Source organism: Meleagris gallopavo, chromosome 21 (assembly GCF_000146605.3).
Source record: "Meleagris gallopavo isolate NT-WF06-2002-E0010 breed Aviagen turkey brand Nicholas breeding stock chromosome 21, Turkey_5.1, whole genome shotgun sequence".
Taxonomy (NCBI): Eukaryota; Metazoa; Chordata; class Aves; order Galliformes; family Phasianidae; genus Meleagris; species Meleagris gallopavo.
This window is the reverse complement of record NC_015031.2, coordinates 8,938,475-8,963,405: the sequence shown is the minus strand read 5'-3', so window position 1 is coordinate 8,963,405 and position 24,931 is coordinate 8,938,475. Positions and strand designations below refer to the sequence as shown.

Genomic DNA, 24,931 nt, shown 5'->3' with positions numbered 1-24,931 from the left:
ACCCTGCTGTAAAATGTGGTTGAAATCAGCCAGTGGGCTCTAAAATCTTTTGAAACACGCACATGCACACACACAAATACAACTGCATTATACTTGTTTCCTTGGGAAACCAAACTATAAACTCAAGGCAAGCCAAAACACACATTTTCCTTTCTACAGCGAGCACAGGAGAACAATCTAGAAGACCAAGATAAGAGACTACAGTGAGCAGACTAAATAAGCTAATCATTATTTTGACAAAACTGGCTCAGGCCAACTATAGGAGCATAAAGCTGGGTTAGGAAATGTTCTTGACATGGAAATTATCTGTATAGAAACACCTTTGGAGGCTTTCCTTCTCCACATCTGTTTTAAAATAGGAGCTGCTGTTCTTCATATTGCTGTGGTTATGTAACATCTGAACCAAGTAAAGAGATTGCATGGAATTCACTTTCAATTGATACTGTTTAATTTATTGTTAGGAGCAAATAGCCTGTCTCTTCAACTGCAGAAATCTGTAAACATAACTCCCAAGGTACCTGCACACTGACCTGGTCACAGCAGCATTCACCTTATCTGCAGATAGGTCATCTTTGTCCTCAGAGATCCTTCAGGCTGACTGTGACACATTGGTGATGCCCCCCTATCCAATATGTAGCTTCTAGGTCTGTGCTCTAAAACAGAGTACTGATTCCACAGCATCACTGCAGTGCTCGTGACTTATAGCAGGCAGCAATCACATATAAATATATTCCTCAAGCTTCAGGGATTAATTTAATTGATGAAAAAATCTGAATTTCTTTCTCATACGATGAAGATATTTTCACATGGGAGCATTTGCTTCCTCTGCATGGAGCAGCTAGCTCGCGTGCTTCCTTTAAACACATAACCTGAACCAGGCAGATGATGAAATCAAGCAAACAATCAGGACAGGATGAAGAAACCAGAACATCTTGAAACCCTGGGTTAAAAACAGGCTTAGCCAGTCCTGGGAGCAAAAGGGTAGGATAGGAAATACACTTGATGTGGAAATTATTGCTCAATGAAATCTTCAGGGCAACAGGGAGTTCCCTCCCCACACCTGTTCTGAAATGGGAGCTGCTGCTGTTGGTGTTGCTGGGTTTTTCTTCTAGGTGACCTTGGTATTTAGGAAATTGAGCTTTCACTAATGGAAACCCCAGCAGCAGCCAAGACAAACAGGTCCAGAAATCCCTTCCAGAGTGGGGAGAGCACAGAGGAAATTACTCAGTTACAAGCAGAAAACCCCTGAGAGGTCTGGAGTCCATGCTCCCTCTACATGCTGTGTGTGCTGGAGAAGCTGTGGGTCTCCCTCACTCTTTCTGGCATCACACAGTGTTTCAGAGCACACATCTACCCTAGTACACTGCTGTGGATAAAAACGTCTTTCCTTTTTTAAGAAGGACCATCCCATAAAGTGCTAGAGCAAGAACTTCCATTCTAATAGCATCATCTCACAGGCCCAAGGGTCTGGCCTATCTAGACTGATTTGGAGCTGAGCAAAGACAATGGGACTCTTCTGCAAACAGCTGAATGGATCATGTTTCCAGTAGTCTATGGTGGAAAGCATCTTCTAAGAATCTCTTATTGCTGAATTCTGGTCTTGGCACTGCAGCTGCCCCATGCACAGTCTGAATGTCACCTTGTAATCCAAGCTTTGCTGTCACCAAACCTTCAATCCTGAAGAGTAGAATTTCATAATCTGGGGCTGCCTGGGGCCCACACAATACTATGTAACTTCATTTTCTTATATGCCAAATACTTTCTAATCTGGATCAAGACTATCCTTGGCTGCTCCCCCAGCACCACTGGCTTTTGCTTATAAATCCAGCAGGCAGGAAATAATTTCCAAAGTCTATAAATTAGTTTTGGCTTTGAGCACACCAACTGTTAATTTCTGTGTCTGCTCTATTTAGCGTGGAGCTTGGATAAAATATGTCCCTGTAGCTCTCAACAAGATTGAGTTACTCTTGGACTTCCAGGGCAATTGTGGAAATGAGTAACAACGCAATGGAACAGAACTGTGCCTAACATGGTGCCTTGCAATCATTCCTTTCAGACATGCTGGAATTGCAGCATGCTTCTCCACTGCCAGATGACACATGTTCTGTAAATAAAAAAATACCATTTTCTATGATAAGACTACAAGGGAAAACTGGAAAAATTTTTCCCACGGGGATAACGAAGACAATATATGTCTTCCAATCACATTAACTTCAATGAATTAGCTGGATGTAGATGAAACTCTGTTAACTTACATTTTGATTAAGCTCTTTTAATACGTTAAGCTAATCCTATCAGTTTCACCATAGAAACATAGACTCAGTTTACCTTTCAAGAGGCTACTGTCTCAGGACAGCACAGACGAGCACAGACTGGCAAACAGACAGCAAGTTTCCAGTTCCAAAATGCTGGAAGCTGGACAAAGGCAATTTGGTGCTTGTTTTCTGTTGTTGGCAAACTAGGTCTGCTCTTTCCTGAAAGGTATTACAGCAGACATTTGAGACCGCGTGATTACCTGTGACACTGAAAATAATCAAGTTTACAAGGCAGTTCACTACCACCGTTCCCATGAAGATGCTCCAGCGGCCACTGATGCTGCTGACACATTCTGCTTTGTCCTCAATGCTGCCAAGGGAACTGCTGAGGGGAATGCAATGGGCCCTGCAACAGCACTCTTCATTACTACAGCTACACCCTATAATACCAGCAGCACAGCAGGGCAAGTACTAGTGATTGTGCATGTTTCTTGCTTCCCAATTCCTCACACTTGATTTTTCAACTCATGCTACATTAGTGCCAGGCTCCTGCTTCCCCAGAATGAACAGCTTGAGTTTAATTTCCTCTGAGGCAAAGATCTAACCCTCTCTAACCATCTATAGAAAGTTCTGGTGTTCTCAGAGTTTCTACTGGGATTCTGGTGCACTTGTCCTAGTGCCCAGGAGAGTCACAAAAACGCAATACAAATCCTGTTGTGTTAGGAGCTTTCAGATTAGATTAAAACCTATCTATTCACCGGATCAAAAGGCACAAAAGGACTGCACGAACACTGGATTTATCTCTGTGCACAGCAATGTATTTCATGGAAAATTAGCCACAGAATCAATACAATTGGATACATGTTGCTGTTTTTCATGCTCAGGGGGCTTTCATGCTGCAGGAGCTGTGGTTCTTGTTTTGCACACTGCTGAAACACTTTGAAGTTTTTTGTGATTTTGCTGCTAATGAGTGTGTGACAATAACATGTGTGATCACAAAAAAGAACAGAGCATGTTTTTTCCATGGTTTTTTTTTTTTTTCCTATTTGATGGAAAGAACTCTATTTCTAGGAACCCTAGTTTAATAGCCTTCAATCCTGCCCTCACTAATCCAGCCTTCTAACACATGCCTGCTAATGTCCTTCAAACCTAAGCCTAAACCTACGCCTAAATCCCAATCAGAACCTTTTTAGCAATAAAGCTTGCAACACGGGAAAAACGATTGTTTTAAAATATAAGAAACATTTGAGAAGTTACTAAAACAAAACCTCTCCACTGTTTATTTCCCACTGAGAAGCCAAGAAAGATCTCCAGATAGGAGTGGCCTAGAAATTAGCTCAAAAGCACTGCCTATGTGGTAGGAAGTTTCACATTACCAGGTTGATGTTGTTGGCTTCTATATGCTTCAGCACAAAGGAGGCAAGGAGCTGTGTGTCCCATTCAACAGAAGGATTATCTGGAAGATCCCTAAAAATGACAAGTGCAATTAGTCACTTCAATCCTAAAAAACTTTAGAAGAACCATGCCAGAAAAGATACTGAAATCAAGATATATTTATTTACCACATAAAACCACCAAAACCTTACTCAGAGTCTCAGAAGTTTACATATTGGGAAGTGGGGGGAAAAGGGGGAGACGAGGCTGGAAGGGAAACCGCAGTTCCAACATCCTCCTTTGCCAAGCTCTCCTTTTCTTCTGACCTCTATGGTAGACTTCCTGGCTGCTCTATTTCAAGCAGCACCTATTTGGTCCCATGATTCTTGTTCTCTATTTGTCCCAGTCAAATTCCTCTCTCTACGTAAAGAAATAACTATCAAATATTTATTTAAAAGCTCTTTTAAAACTCATTTTCCCAAAAGGCTTTCTAATTGTAATCTACTCGTGAACTACATACAAACAAATAGTCTACTTGCATTTACAGAGGACTAATCCATTAACCTCAACCAAAGTTGTAATTATATTGAGAGGATTTGATAGCAGTTCATCTGTTGTTTTTTTTTTTTAACTGCTTTGCATACTAACTCATCTGTGACAGAGTGCTCTCCCTAGGTATTTCAGATTGCAAGCTCCTAGGGACAGAGACTATGATCCAAATGCAAAATAACATCAGGAAGCCAACAGAATTATTCCATATTTACACAACTGACAGCTGAATTTGACCTCTCAGTAATTACGTACGAATGATGCCAAGAAAACATTGCTTGCAAAGTTAAAAAGGTTATTTGTAACAATAGCAAAACATGCAGCTGCTGAATACCAATGATGACGTGTTCAACTGGTCCTTTTCTCAGACCTTTTCCATCCTCTGATAGTGTGATAACTGCTATGAGGTGGTTGAGTAGAAAAGCAGCTTCACAGCCTTCTCACAGACACACAGGTTTCAGCTCTAACTGATCCAGCTGCGTGCTGCTGGGAGCAGGGGAGTCACTTCCCAACACTCCTCATGCCTTACTGACTCCCAGGACAGAAGGGCTGTAACATCTGCAGCAAAACAGGACAGTGTCTCCCTGGCTCATTCTCAGCTCTGGCCTTCACGAGAGATCTCCTGGCCACAAATCTTCCCACTGCTGTCAATAGCAGTTGTAGGAGGAGGAGGAACCTGAAGTACAAACTGAGCATTAGCATATTAACCATTCTGTTTCATAGCTCTGTTCAGCACAGGCCAAAATAACGTGCTGTTAGAAACCACTACGATAAAGAAAGGCATTTCTACAGTAATACACATTCTAGTCATGGTCCCTGGGTTGACATTACTGACAACAGAAATTTCTGTTTGCCAGTCCCTCTTGTACAGACAGCATCTTTGCTGTACAAAAGGCATTTGATTTTCATCACAGAAAAGATTCTTCAGTACATCCGGTGGCTGTCTCATCCAGTTAACAAACCTGCAAGTAATCTGCTCAAGACAAAAACTTTCCCATCTTCTGTCTGAAGATGAAATGGCCCTGAAGGTATTGCAAGTCCCACCACAATGCAGCAAGGGCTTTAAATCGAGCACATTTTTAAAACATGCTTCAAAATATCCCAAGAACATGCACACTGAGAGCAGTCTAAGTGTGCCTTAGCTGTTTGAATGGCACCTTTGACGTTATGTCAAGGCTTAATCTGATAATATTGGAGTAGTAAATTAGTCTAAAATGGATTTTCTGCTGGCCACATAGAATGCAAAATAGGATGCTAATACCGTTGCCTATTTTGGACAGTGGATAAGTGGAGCTGTGGAGGAAGTCCCACTAAAGTGCTCCAACAGCACGTGGTCAGGAAAAAAAAAAAAGGGCTTGGTATTTACAATGTCCAGGAGGCTCCTGGTGTCATAGCTGCTGCACTCTGTTGGGCTGTCTCCAAAAACGCTGCCGGGAAGTGGAGCAGGTTTTAACTAGTTCAGACAGATAAAGATCCTCCTCCTTCAATGGAAATGAACAGCTGGAGGCAAGGGTTTAAAATCCCTGGAAACAAAACAATCTGAAGGCATGAGCAAATTAACTCAGTGAACACCAAAGTGATTAGATGGGAATGTTCTGCAAGAAAAAAAATCTACTTCTACCCACTTACTGCTGCTCATTCACTCCCAGTAAGAAAAAAAAAACTTTTTCCCTGCATAATGTCATTCATTGAGCACCAAAGATAGAGAAGCAACTCCTACAAAACCAGACACACATACACAAGCATATTTATGACTCATTAATAGCTGCGATGGCCCACTGAGACATCCTTAGCTCATTCAGCAAATATGAAAAGTGACACACAAATTAAATGAAGTGCCCAAAGTCACCCAGAGAAATCAGCAGTAGAACTGCCAACACATCAACCTAAATCACTTCAGGATTATTATTATTTGTTTTTGCTAAGAGTTTAATACTTTGTGCAGTCAAATATTTGGGTGTTATCACAATGGTACAGACCGTGCTGAAAGCATGAGATCAATGGCTTTCTGCCTGTGCTCTGGAAATCAGTAACAGTCCAGCCCACGTAAGGATGAAACACGACAAAGAAAACCAAGTTCATACACCCTGTATACACAGGAGAGATGTTCTTACAGGAGGCCTCTGCATGGTAGAAGCACACGATGTTTGAAAACTGCCATGCTCCAGTACAAAACATTTTTCCTAACATTCTACATCAGTACTCACCAAATCTGAAAGGTCCACCGACTCCCTGGACTGTTCAGGTAAGTTGCATTTGTTACATTTTTTAATTTTAGGGCTTAGTATGAGAAACATTCAGCATTTCAACAGTTAATTCCACAGTGCCTTTCTGGCTAAGGCTGATAATGCCCCTGAGCTCAAGGTCAAAGGGCTGAGATAAAGGACTATAAAGGAGTGAAAACTAGCACATTCCCTGGAGCAGACTGGAGCTTGTCCCAGGAAGAACCATTCCCCACGCGCTCGCTCTCTGTCCTCTGCCCCAGAGAGCTCCTTGCTGCTGCTGTCAGACACTGAAACAGACCAAGATATAAATCCTGCACTGGAGAGCCCTCCCAGGTCGCTGCTGGAGAGTGCCAGTGGGAGAGGTAAAGAGGTTTGGTCACTTGGCCTCATTTCCACCAACCTATACAGCCTGGAAGTGATCTTTATGGGCATTCCATGTGACTGACGGCAAGCACAGGTGGCCAACAGGAAAAAATAGAGAGATGCATAGAAGAGGCAAAGAAATATTTTTAATGAAATGAGGTTTCTCTCCAGAAATGTTTTATCAGCTGTTTTCAGCAAAAATTGTGCTGTGCACTGTACAGGGAATTTACAGCTGTGCCAAGGGATCTAGAGACTGAAGGGAGAGAGAAATAGAGAATTATTCTGCAGTTGCAGCACAGAGTAGCGCTGGTTTCTGCTGATTTCAGCAGACCCAGATACAGGAAACACTGTACCTTTGAAAACGAGAATACTCTACCTTTATCTACCCAAGGCAGTGCCACCATCAGTAGGGGGAACCAGACAAGACCTGCGGTTTTCTCCCTCACTTCCTTTCTTCCTCCTTGCCAAACTAGGCTGCCAGAGTGGGCACTGGTATCTGCAGTCCCCTTCCCAAAGGTCTGCATAGGAAACACAATGCAGAGGGAGGCACAGCAAATCATGTGAGCAAGTTAAAGCAACATTCAACCTTGAGCAGATCTTGCCCAGCAGCCTTACAGCTGGCTGAATGAAAGCAATGTTAAAAATCTCTGCTTGATGCCAGCTCCCCTCCAGGCCGCCTCCTCTTGCCTGTTGTGGAGCACAGCTCATCTTCTGCCTCAGCCTTGGCCATTAACACTCTGTACATGTTGCCAATAATGTTGTCCTTGCCAGTAGCCTGGACAATTTTGTTCGGTTATCTTTCTAGGAATCTTTAGGCTGAAGACAGCTACATTCCTGTCGTTGGGAAGGTGTCTTTAGAAACTTGAACACCTTCACAGATCTGTACTGCCAAGTGACACCTTTCTTATGTGATATACTGCTCCATCCCTGTCCAGTTTTCCACTGCTTATCCTCCACAGGTCTTTAGCAACAGCAGTGCATTTATAGCATACAATCCCCTTTCAAAGTCTTCCACGGAATTCATTCTGATCATGAACTAAGCTCTCATGACCACTCTGAAGGTTAAGTTAAATTAACAATTAGTCTGTGTGACATCCACATGGCTTTGCAAAGACCAAACAGGCTGTCCTGGGAGGGACACTTGCAGTGAGATCTGTCCCTCCTATAAGCTGCTGAACTGGGAATCTTCAGGCCCCCGGGTGCACTTTGAAGCAGTGTCTCCCACTGTGTGGCAGATGGGGTCTGGCAAACACACCTCTGCCTTGATACGAAGCCTCTGCAGGTGACCATGGAGAAGGGAGAGTAGCAGCAGCAGGATTCCTTCCAGAAGGTGTCTAGTTGTCCATTAATACATCCTGAAAAAAAATCCTTCAAGGTACTACCATGATTTTCCATTCCACTACACAGCAATGAAATAAAGACAAAGGAGTTTTCCGATTTCTTATTGCCTTTTCATCCTGCAGTGTGACCTTAATCAAACCAAGGCTAGGGACCAGGAAACATTTTTGCATACTTTCTTCTCCTTAGCCCTCCCCTCCCCAGTGAATGATTGTACATTAAGTCAGCATAAAGGTTGGGAGATGGATAATGGATTACATAGGAAACAGGTGAACTGCTGTGCAATGGGTTCCCAGCTGAGAACAATGTCCACGGTGTGTTTGTTGGAACAAAGCACGCCCTTTGTATAGACTTAACTGTACAAAACGAACATCTGGGCAATTGAAACTGGATCAAAAAGCAAAAGATCCCACAGAACAAAATGATGTGAGCGCACAATTAGTGAAAAAGCTATGTGATGACTAGAGGCAATCAGTGACCTTTATATCATAGCATCAAAGTAATTGAAAAAAAATGAGTAAACAAATTATTTCATGCTCTATAAAGTAGAGCAGAGAATTTTTTATTTTTGAGATAATGCTACGATAAGTTAAGACATGCTAGCCCCAGATCTTGAAGCAGAGCCTCTAAATCCTTACACTAATAACTATTGATCAATTTCTCCTCCTGTAATGAACGATAACAGGAGGGAAATACTGCTATTCGGCTGCATGTACATCTTTGATTCAAATGAAAAGATCCCCCTTAGACAAAAGACCGGCATCTTAAAGCATCGTGTAAAACAGAGAACAGATGCTGTGTGCTTGTTGGAATGTAACAGTCTACAATTTAGGAGAACAAGGGAAAAGAGCAGGATACTAAGAGTTGAAAACTGCAACATTTAGAAATAAAACATGCTTCAAATATTTAAAAAAAGCAGAATGGACTTATTACTTTTCTCCTGCACTTAACTTCTGCAATGTGTATCGTTAGACCTACTTTGTACACATTTCAAAGATAAATTAAGAAAGTTTAGATGCCTAGAAGACAGGGTAAGTGCTGTTCTTGCTAATGTGAGGCTGAAGTCATGCACTGAGAGCAAGTACACAAAGACAGGCAGCACTCTGCTCAGCTTCCTCCCAGCCCAGGCAAGGTGTGTGTGCTCCTGCAGCAGGCTGTACCTCTGCAGATGGTATTCCAAGCACCTGTTAATCCCCAGCAGTCAATGGCAATTGGGTGACTAAGAAACAAACTTTCTGACTCGGCCACAATCATATGTTCTTGTTGGAGAAATAAGAATCCTTTGGGTTTAAATTCAAAGGAATTATTAGAGAATACAGGACTGCTTCTTTGCAAGGTCTATCCAAATGTCCCTGCACTCATTTTTTTTTAAATGAATTATTGATGATTTCTCAGCAGAGTTTAATGTCTATTCACAGAGATGACACAATTGCTTATCATAATTTGAAATCTGGTATTCATTTGACGTCTGTGCCTCAGTGCCTTGTTGATAAATTACAGCACAAAGCTCTGTAGGAACAAGTTCATATTCAATGCCTCTAATCAAAAACAATTGATGGTACCTTTCAAGAACAGAAATGCATAGAAACGACAGTGGCTAAAGCTAGTTTTAAGAAGTAACTTTAAAAATCTAGTTTTCGGAGGGCATCAGGCCCAGATATGTAAGGACAGGAAACAACATTCAGCTCAACTAATTGTGAATTAACCTCTGATACAATCCCAGCTTTCCTATCTCCCACTTTTCAGTTCTGTGAAAAGGAGATATTAATACGTTCACACTTATTTACCTAAGTTTGAGAACCTTCTAAGGTGTTCACAGGAACACTGCAATAAGGACAACATCTTCTGGAGCAGCTAGGACTTCCTTAGGGGCTGGTGCCAAACAGAATGAACTCCCAGATCAGATGTCATCACAAATTACTTTGCTTTCAGCTGCAAATACCAGTAATACTCCTTGGAACATATCCTTCCTAGCAGAAAAACAGTAATACTTAAAGTTTAAAATTCCCTTGACACTCCAGTGCACATAAGAAACATGAGTTATTTGGGCCAAATGCTATTCCAACAATGGAGACCATGCTTGCCAAAGCACATGATAACAATTTGTGTGTCTCACCTACTGCAAGGTGTCACAGTGCAACACTGCAGCTGAGGAACTTGCCTTCCACAGGGTCATGCTGCTGGAGAATGAGAGTTCTGTCTGCAGCTCCTTGCCTGATCCCACACGGCAAATCACACGTGGCAAACACGCATGTAAGAAAGGATCCATGCTGTGCTGCAGACATATGACCTGCTAGAGGAGAAACATGACTTGGAGTCTTGTGCAATTGTCACACTCAGTGCGTGACATTCATGTTCTAACTGTGCTGCTTGAACGTGCTCAGGAACTTTGTAGTCATCGTTACTGATTGACCAACTGCCCAAGGCAGAGAGCACCAAATAGCTCAGCTTTCAATTCAGCTCACAGAGAAAGGAGGCCTCTAGTTCAGTTGTTTCAGCCTATGCCTGAGAAGCCCCAGCTTCAGCTTAAGCAGAAACTGCAGTGGGTTAGTTACAAGAATAATGAGGTGCCATGGGGTGTATCAGGAACCCTGGTAACACTGTAACAAAAAGTCAAGTTCAAGACCCCTTTCACCCTTGAGCTGCATGCTACGTTTTAAGCTACATTCGCAATTTTCACCCATGTAGGAGTTGCATTTGTTTTTGAACATCTACTGCATGCCAAACTAAGGCCATTTACAGCCTGTGATGAGAGCAGGATATACTACACACGCCTGTACTGAACACAGCCCACCTACCCCACCTCAGGGGCACATTTTCACCCACTCGCTGCTGAGCGTGGTCCCTCCACAACTTGCACTTTGGAGCACTGCAGGCTCACCAGCAGCAGCTTGCCAAGTGCTGGGCAAAAAGCCTCCCTTTCAGTTTATAGAAGCTGGACTTCTGCACGATCCGTTGGGGGTCATTAGAGAGTTCACTGAAAACATCAGTCAGAGGCCAGACTTAGTAGTCTCAGGAGAGCAGGGGCTGCCATGCTGAATTATGAGTCAGCACTTTCTCCTCTGGCCCACTGAAATGTGGTTTGGGCAGCAGACAACAGCGCAGTGTGAGACGCAGTCAATTCCACTCACGTCTTGGAGAGGCACGTAGATCATTAAAGCTCCTACCTAGTTCAGAAAAACATCCCAGAAAAACAAAACAAAACAAAAAAATCACCAATGTTTTTCTGAACATCCATTGGTGAAATGCTTTTCTGGCACTTGTCCCAAACGACTGACAAATAACATCTCTCAGCATTATCTGGTAAACTCATCTGTACGCTTCTAATAAAAGAAGCAACTTTAGACACTCAATTGTCCAGCATCCCAGAGCACAACTGCCAGGCAAGGGCATACACGAAGCAGCTCTTTGGTTCTGTGCCCTTCAAAGAGCAAAATGATGTGATGGAAGCACCCATGGACTACAGCAGTCAGTAGCCTTTGGCAATTTTGCTCCATGTTCCCAGAACCATCTGTTCTTGTCTGTATCTCCCACCTGGGAGGTGATAAACTGATCTGAAACCAAACAGGGTGGACTCATCCCAACACTCAGCTCCTTGGAACCACTGATTTACCACTTCAGCACATCTGTGCCCACTCCGGTTTTTCTGACAATAACAGAGAACACAGCACATTCTCCCCAAATCATCACCTGTACTGTAAGAAACGAGCATCGCAAGGCTGTATGGAATCATCAGTTAGCTCTAGAATATCTCATAGCAGTGCTCATCTCCTCATCTGTGTCTTTGCCATAGTGCCTAGGAATTAATCTGGAGCCTGACAGTCTAAGATGTCCTGATTGAGAACAAAAGGCCCAGCAACTCTACAATTCAAACTTATGTTTTACATTTGAAATACGAACCACCAGGAATACAAGGACTGTGAGGGACAGACCACAGGACTTCACTCTTCTCTTCCTCATTTCTTTTGTTTTGCAAAACGCTTTGAAAGAAGAACAGAGCAGCACGGCACAGCTTGCGACAGGGAGCATTAATCCACTACTGAGTAGCCAACTCCAACCACCAAGAAGCTGCCTGCACAAATCCAGGCACTGCTGGTTCAAGGGCAGACCCCCAGTTTCAGAATGCTGGGAAGGAAGGCTCACTCTCCAGGCAGAGCTGCAGGAAGCAGACAGGTGGAGTGGGGATGCAGTGTGTTCTTTCTAGCCAGGATTTAACTACAGCACTGGCACGTGTGTCAGGAACTTCACATCATAATGCGCCCAGTGGAAAGGGTGCAAAGCCAAGGGAAGGAACAGAAAGTCTCCCTGCAGCAAAATCCTTCAGAGGCAAACGGCTGAAACACCCCAACATGTAGGTGCTATTTCATCACAACATTAATAGTGAATCCATTTGCTCTTGGAATAAGAAATACATGGTGTTGTATAGCCAAGAACTGCAGTCTCAATCCTGCCTCTGGTAAGTCAAACAGAACATTGATGTTGGCTTAATGGCGCAGGCTGGACTCTCTTAAACAAGAAAAGCTGAAAGTATAACTACCTTTACTGAAACTATAGGCCTTGATCTAGTCCATATAACAAGCAGGGCAGTCAGAAACCTCTGGAGAAAGCCTGCAGCCAAATCAGTCCCTCAGCCACTTCAGTTAATCATCTAGGAAAACAAACGTGGAATAGTTGCTTTACGGACATTTTTTCTCATGCCAAAATTCATGTAACTGCAACTTCAGCAGAGATCTCAATGGGACCATGGCCTGATTCCAAATGCAGCTTCCCATGTCACAACATGTCAGCTTCCCAATACCAATCCCATCCAAAAAGAGGTTTCCTGAATCCCCGGGCTCCCACAACAACCATCTCCTGCAGCCCCTTTGACCTAAGCAATGATAATGGAGCATTTTGTCTTGAAATCCTGGTGTAACCATGCTATATAGCACTGAGGATGCTTGGAGCCATCTAGTTAGGTGGTAATTTTGTTACAGCCACCAATTCACTTCCTTTTATAAGACAGCTTGTACCTAGAAGTTAAGCATCTAATTGCAAGCTCGATCCCACAAACTTTACAAAGACATGCAAAGATTCTACTCATGCAAACTGCAGGCACCATCTTGCCAGCCCCACTCATGTGCATGCCCCAATTAAATGATTACATGAGCAAGCTCTCAGCCAGTCCCTTCTCTTTCCCTGGAATCGCTGAATACCCGCACCGCAGCCAGGCCAGAAACTATGCTCGGAACTCAATTTGCAGCAGCTAAGTGGGACTCGGCAACAATGAACAAAAGCAGCACAATGCGACGACCTTTATCGTTCGGCCTTCCTCTCCTCCTCGCTCGGACTCCACGCGAGCGTTACACAACAGCTTTGCTATAGCAACGGCTCCGTGACCGGCAGTAACCCCGGCCGTGCCGCACGCCGTGCAGCCGCTGAACTTTGGCCCAGTCTCGGGAGCGAGCCTCCCACCCGCCTGGCACCGCGCGCCGGCCTGTTTACGCAGCTCGCAAGTGGGAGGCTCCTGGCAGCCTCCCTGCAGCCAGCAGGATTTCTAGGACCAGGCCAACACTGCCAAAGGCCTGAAATGATTAACTCCTGGGAGCTGGGCTTTCGCGCTCCGGCGGTGCCTGCAAAGGGCCCGGAGACAGGAAGCTGCCCAGAGGGAGCGGCGCTGCCCCACAGCACTGAGCGCCGCAAAGACGCTCAGCGAGGGGTGATGGTAAGGAAACCTGTAAGCTTTAAAGTAGAGAACAGTATCTTTTCTTCTTAATAAGTCACAGATGAGCAAGGATAATGAGCCGGGAACACAGTAATACCCTATTGAGCACTGCATGCCAGGAAATGCACGTACCTGCATCGTCTGGGGGTGCAGGAAATACTGGTGTGGAACTGGGACTGGGCAGCGGCCGAGTGCTGGTCTCTGCTGCACGTTACCAGTAGCAGAAGGCACAGAGGTCCTTGGAGACAACAAAGCTGTGCTCTGCAAACACCTTATTAAAACAGTTGTTACAATCTCGCAGCACAATCCTGTAACAAAAGGCTGCAGATAACCAACCTGCAGCCACACCACCACTGTGCAAACAGCACCCATGCTTCAGCACATCCTTTATTTCCACACATTAACAGACACTCATTAACTAAACCCCTTACAAGTCTGGCACGGGGCAGTAAGCACGCAATAACCTCCACATTTTCTAACGAGTAACTCAAGAGCTCAGGCAGCTCTCCCTCGAGAGCCTGAGGCCATAGAGCTGAGTGGGAGCAGAGCCTGGGTTGGAGCAGGAGTCCCCACACAGCAAAGCTGCAACACCCACACTCACTCCAGGAATACATTTTATCGCCTGGGGCAAATAACAACCCATTTTTCAACAAGCTCTGCAGAAGCTCATGTCTTCCCATGTACTCAGATTGCACAGAAAATCTCTTAATCGCCACGTTAACAGCTACAAATTAACCACTGCTACACGAATACCATAGGAGCTACTTAAAGAACCCCTAAAAGCCTGTCAATGGTCAGCATGCCCGACCTCTGCATCACCTACTCGTACTCTGGGCTGCAATGATAAGACACGGCCCTGGATGACTGTTTCTGTCAACATTCTTGATGCTTTGTCTTGTGTTCTCATTACCCAGGACTAGTCTGGGCCTGAAATGCAGCATTCTGCAGTAAAACCTGATTATTCCCAGTAAGAGGTTGTATGGATTTCTCTCCTTTGCTATGATGACCAATTCGCTACAAGACTGGATTCTGTAGACACAGCACTGAAAAGCAGGAACCCCTTGGTAGTAGAACCCTCTCTAACAGCTACAGCTAAATATCAATGTTTCGTTAAAAACAAAGAAAGGAAGGAAATTTGTTAGATCCTAAACACTGCAAAACTCTGAATCTTACGCTGAGAGTCTGTGATTCAGTCTCATCTTTGCACAAAGAGGATCATTCTCCACCCCTTACCAGCAAGGCTGGCTGAATTCTCTCATTGTCATGGATGAGTTCTGCATGTATTCAACCCTCTTTGCAAACCCTGCAGCTCAGACCAAACCACTGGCTGCCAATGCTTCATCTTGCAATATTATATAATATTTTTTCCAAGGCAAATGATAAAGCAGCCTTGGCAGCCCATCATATGGCTATTTATGAGGACAAGAGAAATGCCAAGTATTTGGCTTATGAAACAGAAACAGTGGAAGAAAACATTTATAGCAATGCTACTGTTTAAGACCATAATTTATTACAGATGTGACCCTTCCTTCTAATACAAAGAACTAATCTCACTAACGCTGTGTAATGACATGAACTAGAAAGGACTCAAAGAAAAATATATCCAGCCTAAATAGTGAATTGCCTTTTCTATTTCCTGCCATTTTGTACTCCGAAATGAGCACAAGTTTTGATTTTTCAAGCATTATTTGCAAGACTTCAGTACTCAGAAGACCTACAGAGCGATTTACAGGAAAACGTTCATCTATCATCTGAAAACAGACTGAATACTTCTAGTACAATTCAGTTAAATATTAACTATTGAAGAAAAGAAAATGCACATAACTCAGCCAAGATTTGTCAAGCTTACAGTCACAGAAACAGTAAAGAATGTGCATGAAGGGAAGGCTATGTAATCAATTGAATGACTGCAATGCAAATAATAGCTGCAGAGAATTAGACTGCAGCACTGAAATGAGAGAGCACTGAAACTACTGTGCAAGGAGTATGGCAGAGTGAGAGTTAATACATGACTTGTTAGAAGAGGGAGCATGACTTGGCATGGAACCATAGCCAAACTGCTTGCATTTCATGCTTCAGTTGGCACAGAAGGATCAGAAAACAAAGTCTTCAACCCAAATCTACTTTGGTTTCCTACACTGCAGTCTAAAATAGATTTTTCTTTCTTTTAATCAAATCTGACTGAAGAAGTTACAGCAGGGAAAGATGCTCAAAGGTGTGAAGAGAAAAATTCATTTCCCACGTTTCTGACAACTTGTACAATAAAGCTGAGGTTATGGATCATATAACTCACTAATCTGCAAAATACCTTTTTTCCTAATGTGTACTGTGAGTCTGTGACAAACAAAAACATGCACACTTCCTATTTGCTTCAAGTTCTGCTTTCCTCTTTTAAAAAAAGCTGCTGTTGCATCATCGAAACAATCATGTTTTTCCACACAAAGTTGTGCAAATACTCAAACTGGCTTTAGTATCTCTTCCAAGACAACAGTAAAACTCCATGAGCAAACCAGTAAATCCCATCCCATCCTTAGACGTTATTTTAGGTATCTTTGGTACTACTGAATTCATTATAAAGAAAACATCTGTGTCTTCTTAATTTATCAGCATTACTTACCTCCTGACAGAGTACCTAGTACCTAGTTTTATTCACAGTTGTTTCATATTGTAAATTCTGCATTGCTGGCACTCTTTGTTGGTCCTTTGGATTCTCTCAAACAAAATTCCTATTCATTGATGGAACCACATTAAATTTACTTTCAGCCTAGCAACTGCTCCTTTAAGAACCTTATTCTTTTGATTAGTTTGCTCTAATCTGAAGAGCCCACCAATTTCTACTTCAAGCTTACACTGGAATAGAAAAACTTTTTAATTTCATGTATACTGATTGAACGAAGGCCAAAGGGAATAGAACCATTTAGCTTCCACGTGAGTACAAAAGAAAGGCTTCCTTGGCAATATAATTACAGCGCAAAGATCTTCTAAGAGGAAATGAAGTACAGGGATTTAAAAAGATTAGACTTTCTTCCCCCCTTTCCTTTTTTAGTTAGGGCTCTCCTTCATTCACTGCTTCCAGGAAAACTCTTACCAGACAGGAACTGGGAGTGTTACAGAAAGATGTTTAATTGGATTGGAATGTGTCAATGAGTTTTTTCACCACAGGTCCACCATTCTTATTCTGCCCACCTGCAGCTCTCACCCCTTCCTGAAACTGATTAAAGTAGTAAGCAGTGCCTGTAGCCCCAAATAGTGCTTTCTGTTTCTGGCATGTTAGCAAGGTTATGGGCAAGCACATATTACACTGTTCAGGATCTTTGTGTGGTCTCATACAGCCTGGCTTGAAGAATCCGATCCATCTTGTTTGTTGCTGTTGAGGAGACCTAAACAACACTTCAGCTATTACTAGAGCTTGTTTGTACAAATTGAGCTTCTGATCCATCACATTGCCTTTCCAACAACCAGACAAAGCTGCAGAACAGAAAGGTGAGACATTTAATGCTACTATACCCAAACACTATCAATACTCTGCCTTGCGGCTGGCAATACCCAAGGTCAGAGAGGAGCTTGCTTAGCTGTACTGGTAACACTGTGGTTGACCCAGGTGAGAAAAACCCTGGATCAGAATCACTAAATCATCATAAGCAGGAGACAATTGCAATGCATGGCAGAGCTAATTAAAGTAGCTTACTTCACTAAACACACTCAAACTTCTGCGTATCACGTTCATAACCTTGTCTTTGTCTTGAATGCTTATTCACTTAAGTAACTTATAAACATTTACTACGTGCCATTGATTTTACATCTTTATTGCTTACAGACTCCCTGGGGTTTTCACTGGCAGCAGTCAGGTTATAAACACCTACTGTCATTATGTCACAATTCTAGGATCTCTTCCGATGGTCTGTTAGTTACAAGGCACAAGGTGAAGCACATGTTTTACCTATTAAGTTAAAGCATGTTCAAATCTCCTAACATTAGAAGGCCATCTTTGTCTGTACAATAATGCAGCTGCGGACATTATCCTTGTAACAATCACCCCAAATGCTCAGTGGAGATGCTTTACACATTGTAATAAATAGAATCAATACAGGCTAGAGTTAACTGCGCTGTCACACAGCATGAATAAAGCACTCCAATGGATACTTTTGGCTACTATTCAACAGGGATTTGATCACTGCTATTGCTATGCAAACTGCATTTTAAATGGCACAACTCATTTCTGCCTCCTGTTATTACAAATAAATCCTAAGACTACTCAAAGTGAAAAAGCTGCACGTTTCTGTTTCTTCCTTTGTGCTGTGTGACAGAGATACACTCCGGAATATTGCTGTAGAACCATTACATTGGGTAGGGCTATGGGAGACAGGTGCTACATAAAAACTCCAACACATTTTAAAAGAGTTAACTTCAAATCATTTGAATTTCATTCATGCATTTTTCCAGCCCCAGAGCACATCTCTTTCTGCATGCTGCACAATGAACTTTCATACAGTTGACTCCTGTCCCCTTATTTGGCTTTGCAGTGTATGTATCCCTTAAAGGATCTCAAAAAATTACTGCCAAATTTCTCAACATGGCCACCTCTCCTCTGCCATCCCAAACAGACAAAGGTTGTTTCAGTTCACTGCCAAGGCACCGAAGCATGCACAGATCTCAGCTGATTGCAGAGCCCAGTAACGCCCTGAGGCAGGAGAGACTGTCAACACAGCTGTCCTTGTGTGCTAAGGCAAATGTCCTGCTGGGCAATCTCCGAATCAAAATGGAAACACATCTTCTGAAACGCATTAAGGGCAAGGACAAGGATTGTAAATAGGCCAGGCAGGAAGAGAAAAGAAAATAAAATTTACAAGGTATTATTAGAAGTGTTTCTATTGGGTTGTTAGGAAGTACCTTGACCCTGATAATGTTCTGACAGCCTAAGTATTCTCAAGTATTTTATTTCTCCTTTTACCTGTTGCTAGCAGGAGTATATCTGAGTGACCATCTTCTGTGCCTGTCTTGCTTTAGACACACAAGACCAGGAAGAATATGTAAAAAGCTCTTAATGAAGAGAGGCGCAGAGATCTGCGTGCCAATGGCATAATTAGTTCTTGCAGGACAGCTTGCTGCAGCAGCACGGGGCAGCTGGGCACTGAGCTGCCCTAACACAGAGGGGGGGGAACTCATAGCAGTGAAGAAGAGATGAGCAAGGAATGCTTCCATAATAATGTGCAACTGTCAAATGTTTTGCTGAACACACAGCCACTGTACCCTCCTTTTGAGATGGAGCAGACATTATGAATGTTGCTACATGGCAGCAATGTGACTTGGAGAGGACAGAAGACCCAGCACTGCTGCAGCCAAAGGCAAACACTCTGCTCCATGCTGGAGATTTGCTCACAGACCTTGTCTCACATGCCACACTCAACAGCAGAAGCAAACTGGAGCAGTGCTGTTGCCCAGTTTTTGTCCACAACCATCAAACATGACTATCTCCTAAATTTAAATCCTGAGGGTTAAACATTCCCAAATACATTACTGTTAATGAAGATCATTTTAAGGCCAACCTAATCTGGGCTACATTGTTTAAACATTAAGTTCTGAAGGGTTACTTCTCTAATCTCTCTCTTTTTTCTTTTTAATTAATTTTCTGGTCATCTGTGGCTTAGAAAATGATTGATTCAGTAGATATCTACTCCCACATCTGGGCTTTCTTTAAACAAAGTCACAAAAATGATGAATCTTCCCCAGCGTAATACTTTATAGCTTCCCATGTCCATGCTTTTGGTATTTAATCATAGCTAGAAGATCACACACTCAAATCTCAGCATGTACAGTTCACAGGATAAGCCAAAAATCATTTTAAGCTGAAGGCTTGCCCAGACATCTAATATCTTATCACAAAAATCTGAAATTTTCTTTTGCTCTGAGTCACCGAGCAAAAATTTACTTCATGGAACATTTGTAGGGAAAAGAAAGGAAAACAGCCAGTGTGAATCAATCTCCAAATGCAGGCAAAAAGACTGGCACAGAGCATGGCAGCTCCAAGCTCGTGTCTCTCTATCAGGCTGCTCACAGGGCCAGCTGTGACACTGCAGAAGTGCCTTACAGGCAGACTCCAACAGCAACGTGATAAGTGCAAAACACAGCAATGAGCCTCAGTGATGATGTACTACTTTTCACTTACAAGGAAATTCAGAAACTGGGATTAATCCAGCAGTACATGCACAGCCAAAATTCCAACCTACCTCTCTGTGCAATGTGGGGCAGTTTAGATCCACACATTTCAAAGAAGTGATTTAGTTTTGTTGTTTTTTTGTCTTTTTCTTTTTCCCCCCCAAGACCACTAAGCATTGAAGCAGCTAAGCATAGAGTTTAAGCCTTCTTTTATTAGCAAGCAGGGAGTGCTGTATTTTTCTCCACTAGGCAAATTCTCATTCACAGTTTGTGCAGTTTTGAGTTGAGATGGAAGCTGGAGCTAAAGTTATATTAGAACTTGCAGAAATAGATGGAAAACCTTACAAAAAGTTAATAATAGTCAGATTTTTAAAACTAGCTGGGACCACTGTGGCCATAATTCTCACTCAGTATGCTACATAGGAGCTCAACAGACCTCAGCCAACACATCTCTTCATGCAGATTCTCCCGTATCATTATTGGGTCATTTGATGGATACAGCTCAAGCACTTTAGATATCCCATTATTAGGCTCATTTTCCACATTTGTCATCCTCCTGATGACTGTTCCCCAAGTATCTTCCAAACATCAACATCTTATTTTGAGATACAGACTTCAGATCAAGATTTACAAGGCAATATTGGTGGTAGGTGGATGGTTGGACCAGGCAATCTTAGAAGACTTTTCCAATCTTAATGATTCTGCGATTCTATGCAGAACCAGAGACTCCCAAACAACCTGTGCCCTACCCCTTCTACCTCTGCTCCCTCTAACTTCTGTTATTCTCTTGCTCTCATGATCTCATTCACATTATAGTTACAGCACTGCTCTGGGAGACCATGTTTAACTGCCTATCTGCAATTATTCCCCAAGAGCTTCTCAGTGTCACTTCATCTAGTCAGTGTGCCCAGGGGAAATACAGATGCACAAATGAAGAGATTTGTTCAAGAGCGACAGTGCAAAACATCCACTGAGCTAAGCTTGGTTTAAAATAAAGCAATCTTGGTTCTCATTTTCACATTCAGGTAACTGAAAACACAGCCACAAGCAAATGTGTGTATAATCATCACTTCAACCCCTTCATCTGTTTAAGTGCTTGTGGGTGCTGGTGAAGAAGAGAAAACAGCTCCAAGATGCAGCATCAGCAGATTGGACAGGTACTTCCTGCAGCCATGAAGTTCATTTTACTGGTGAGATAAAGAACTGATATCCCTGCATCTTTCTTCAGGTTCTGCTGAGAGGGCAAAAAACAGCCATTGGTCTTTACTTTTCCACTGCTGAACTGAAGCACGTGAACTCACTCCTATGGATTCAGTATTTGCCCTTGAACTGGTGCAAGCTGCACTTGGCACTCTCCTCTTAGATCAATATATAACCCAGGAGTAATCTTATCTGTTAGGAACAGGGATATTGGGGGGAGGAGCACAGCCTCTAGAGGTGAGGAGAGCAGCTCTTCTAAATGTTAATGAGTTAAGAATAGAAAGGTCAAATGCCTGCCTTATCAGAAGGCCCCGTGTGCAAACAGGCACCAAGCTACAGCCATCAAAGCACAAGCTGGGTACAAATGTCAGGAGTTGGTTACTGCAGCTGCAAGCAGCAAAAGCAGAATGGTGGAACTAGGAAACTTCCCCAGCCATTTCTAGCTAATATAGGTCACGGGGAAAGTCCAACTGCAAAGACTGGCTGGAGATTGCTCAGGTGTTTCAGCTGCTGCGGAGCCAGGCAACACTTTTAAGTGGTGTGAAGGTGCTAAAAAGGGTACTGTGAAAGGATATAGTGAGTATCAATAGAATGAGCCAGTGTAGAAGCGTGTATCAAAATGCATCGTACATCAAACATCCTGTGCTGGCAGAGCATTACACTCTCGCAAAAGCAATCTGGTGCATCTGTTCTCTTGGAATGAGAATATGAGACAAAAAGTCCTTCCCTACCTCCTTGTAGATACACGGAGCACTAAACATAGCAGAAGCCGTCTGAGAACTCTGTACAGAGCATCGATACAGCTTCAGCTCTGCTCTACAGTTCCTCTTTAAGCATAATGCACAAAGGATTGGGGTGGAATAAGAGATGAGACAGCACAGAAAAAAAAAAATCTCCCTTAAGTACAAAAACATTTTTAGCCCTGTTCTAATTAATCCTCTTATTGACATCCAGGAAAGAGGCTAAAAGTTGTATCACACCGGATTATAATCTTCTTGCAGATACAAGCAATCAGCTTGAAGCAACAACAGACTATACCAAAAAACACCAGTGTGTGTTACTCTGCTGTGAGTCATACTGTGTGAGACTCGTATCTACAGTTTACCAGTGCTTTCACCTTTACCTGCAGTGAGTTTTCACCAAAATCAACACCCAGGCAATCCCCATTCTCAGAACAGATCAGCAGCAAGCAGTCACGTTTAAGAGCCCTGTTCCCTCTCTCCCAGTGCAGGAGGTGCCCCAAGAGATGGCTACCTGGGTTTGGAAAGCAGACACAGGATAGCTACCTGGCACTGTTCCCTCCTTACTGCAGAACAAAGAGCACCATTCTAGTCAGCCTGTTCCCAGCTGTAAACAACTATCAAAGGATAGGGTTAACTACTGTTTAAAATACTAAGCAGGAATAACAACTACAAATAATGCAAGGCTAAATATATTTTATACAAAAGGGATAAACAAAGTTCTCCTGGCTCAGAAATCATATTCTAACCATTAAGTAGCTAGTTTAATTGGTAAAAGATAAGATTACATTGAAAAACAAAAAAGAAATGCACTCATATGAAGCCACTGTTCACTAAAAGACAATTTTGGTTTAGAGCTCTCATGTTTGTTCCACAGAGCAACTACTCTGCAGTTAACTGCACTAGCCTCTAACCCCAGCCATAGGAGAGAACATCATAACCTACTTAAATTTGCAGACTGCATCCTTTATGCAGCAGAGCTCCCAAATGGGCACAAATGGCTTATTTCATACACCAGCATTACTTGGCATCTGTTTATCCTGCAGTCTCCTGCAAGCATCTGTTCATTCGCTGACATAGATGCTCTGCTCTTCTGCATTACCAACCTCATTTTCGGCCTAGAAACTTCAAAGTTTATTAATTTGAAAGAGCACAAATACACAGCAGCATTTTTCATACAGATGGTATTAATGAGTGCTATTAACAATCGCCGTTTCAACCCAGAAGCTACTGTATTTTCAGTGGTAGCTCCAATATGCTAACAATTTTGGGGGAGAAAAAGCCTCTGTAAATAAAGAGGATTTTACGCTTGTTATTCACAGCAGGAACAACCAAACTTCTTTATCCTATGAGTCACATCCCAGAAGCTTCACATAACTGACAACCTCTAAGAGCTTTCCTCTACCAGCCCATCCTCAGCAGGACGGAGATCACGTTGCACTGACTGTGCAGGAGCACACAGGAGATAAACAGCCCAGAAAGTCTCTTCCATCTGACGTTTCTTGAGCTAAGAGCTGAATTCAACTTAGTTCAATCTAGACAGGAAGGAATACGACCCAATCCTTCCAGCAACTTAGTGACACTTTCTGAGCAGCTACAAATTTGAATGGAGGAATTCTTCATCCTTGAATGAAGCTGTGGAGATTCTCCTACAACCCCTTCTGCCTTCATTACACAGAAGGCACTGTTCAAACGCTGTGTCAAGGCAGATCTCTGTGGTGTGTACGTGCCTGCCTGCCAGCTGCAAGTCCTCCCCGTGCCTCCCAGTCTGACGTGTGCTGTCACTTTCTTGGCTCTCAGTCACAGATGCCAGCAGTGGAAGAATACAATGGTATTACAGAAGGACCAACCCTGTGTAACATTTGCACATTTCAAAAGATGACTGCATGAGCACACTTCCTGCAGCCAGAAGTGTTTAAAGATTCAAAAGCACTGAACAACTAAAATATACAGCCTTGCACAACACTAAAAGCATGCTCAGAAGAGACAGCATGCAATTTTCTGACCTTTAGTATTTCCATGCTATCATTATTTTGAGGTATTCTGCTCTTTGGTTTTAATCTAAGCATGGCATTTCAAATTTCACCATAATAAACTTTCTCTACAGCCTTTGCATTTTCATTATTCTGTCTGTGCAAGCCACAGGGTTATTTTTCCTCCCGAAATGTCCAATCTGCAGGGAATGGTTGTGAAACTCCATTATTTCCAGGAATTGCTGGCAATCTACTGCTGCCTGTTCTCAGTATTGCCCGTATTTTCCTTGTTCAGCTCTAAAAGCCAAACTTGGTTTGCAAAAATGTCTGGTCTTCTCAATGCCAGGACTGAATAAAGACTAGAACAGGACAGAATTAGATGTTTCTACTACACTGAAAAGCCATTAAATCACACGAAAGTTCATAAAACTACAAGAATATAAATCTGGAAATAGATTTTGGTCTTACTATTACTCAGAACATTTTTGTAGACTTACATCCAAGCTCCGTCTTACCTGATTCCTATGATCAAAACAAAGTAGATCTTCTAAAGTTACAAGCATTTGGATTTTGATTATTCAGTAAGGTCAACATAATTGTAAAGAGAGGCAGCCTGAGTTCTCCAACATGCGTGATGTCTGCCTCAATAAGCAGAAGTAAACAACGCTGACATCTATTCTCAGCCACCCAGTGAGAAAAAGCACTCCAAGATTTTCATGGTCATGAAAGTCTTAAGATCTGAAAAAGATTTCAAATGATCTTGCATCAGCCACGATCTGAAAGTTTTAAAAGAAAATTCCCCATCTAAATGTTATCTATGTCATTGTGATCTCTGCCACACATTGCAATTGCTTCAGAGAAAACAAGGGAATTACTCCAGATTTACTTTGGCAGATGAGGATCAGAATCTGGCTGCATTCAAGCAACAAATCAACAACAGTAAAAACTGTAAGAACAATCATCTGCAGATTGTCTAAAAGCAGCCAAGATCTCCGTGATTCTGAAGCACTTGAGTGACAGAAAAGATTCCATCCCTATTGCTTTTTATCTCCAA

General features: G+C 42.7%; 1 protein-coding gene and 1 long non-coding RNA gene across 4 annotated transcripts in view; one reads left to right on the top strand and one right to left on the bottom strand.

The window, feature by feature from the left end:
* Positions 1–24,931, bottom strand: part of PIGL (phosphatidylinositol glycan anchor biosynthesis class L) — a 54,976-nt gene that overhangs the window by 14,454 nt on the left and 15,591 nt on the right. The window contains exon 3 of the mRNA XM_019622038.2: positions 3,632–3,722. Coding sequence (XP_019477583.1) covers positions 3,632–3,722 — 91 coding nt within the window. The remainder of the gene's footprint in view (positions 1–3,631; positions 3,723–24,931) is intronic.
* LOC109370684 lies at positions 6,336–23,454 on the top strand. Of its 3 annotated transcripts, none has more exons than XR_004161814.1 (3): positions 6,336–6,423; positions 20,990–21,121; positions 23,227–23,454. It is a non-coding gene; the product is annotated as an uncharacterized LOC109370684 (long non-coding RNA). The 3 variants fall into 3 exon arrangements; XR_004161813.1 differs by having other exon boundaries at positions 20,990–21,154; XR_002121030.2 differs by having other exon boundaries at positions 20,990–23,454.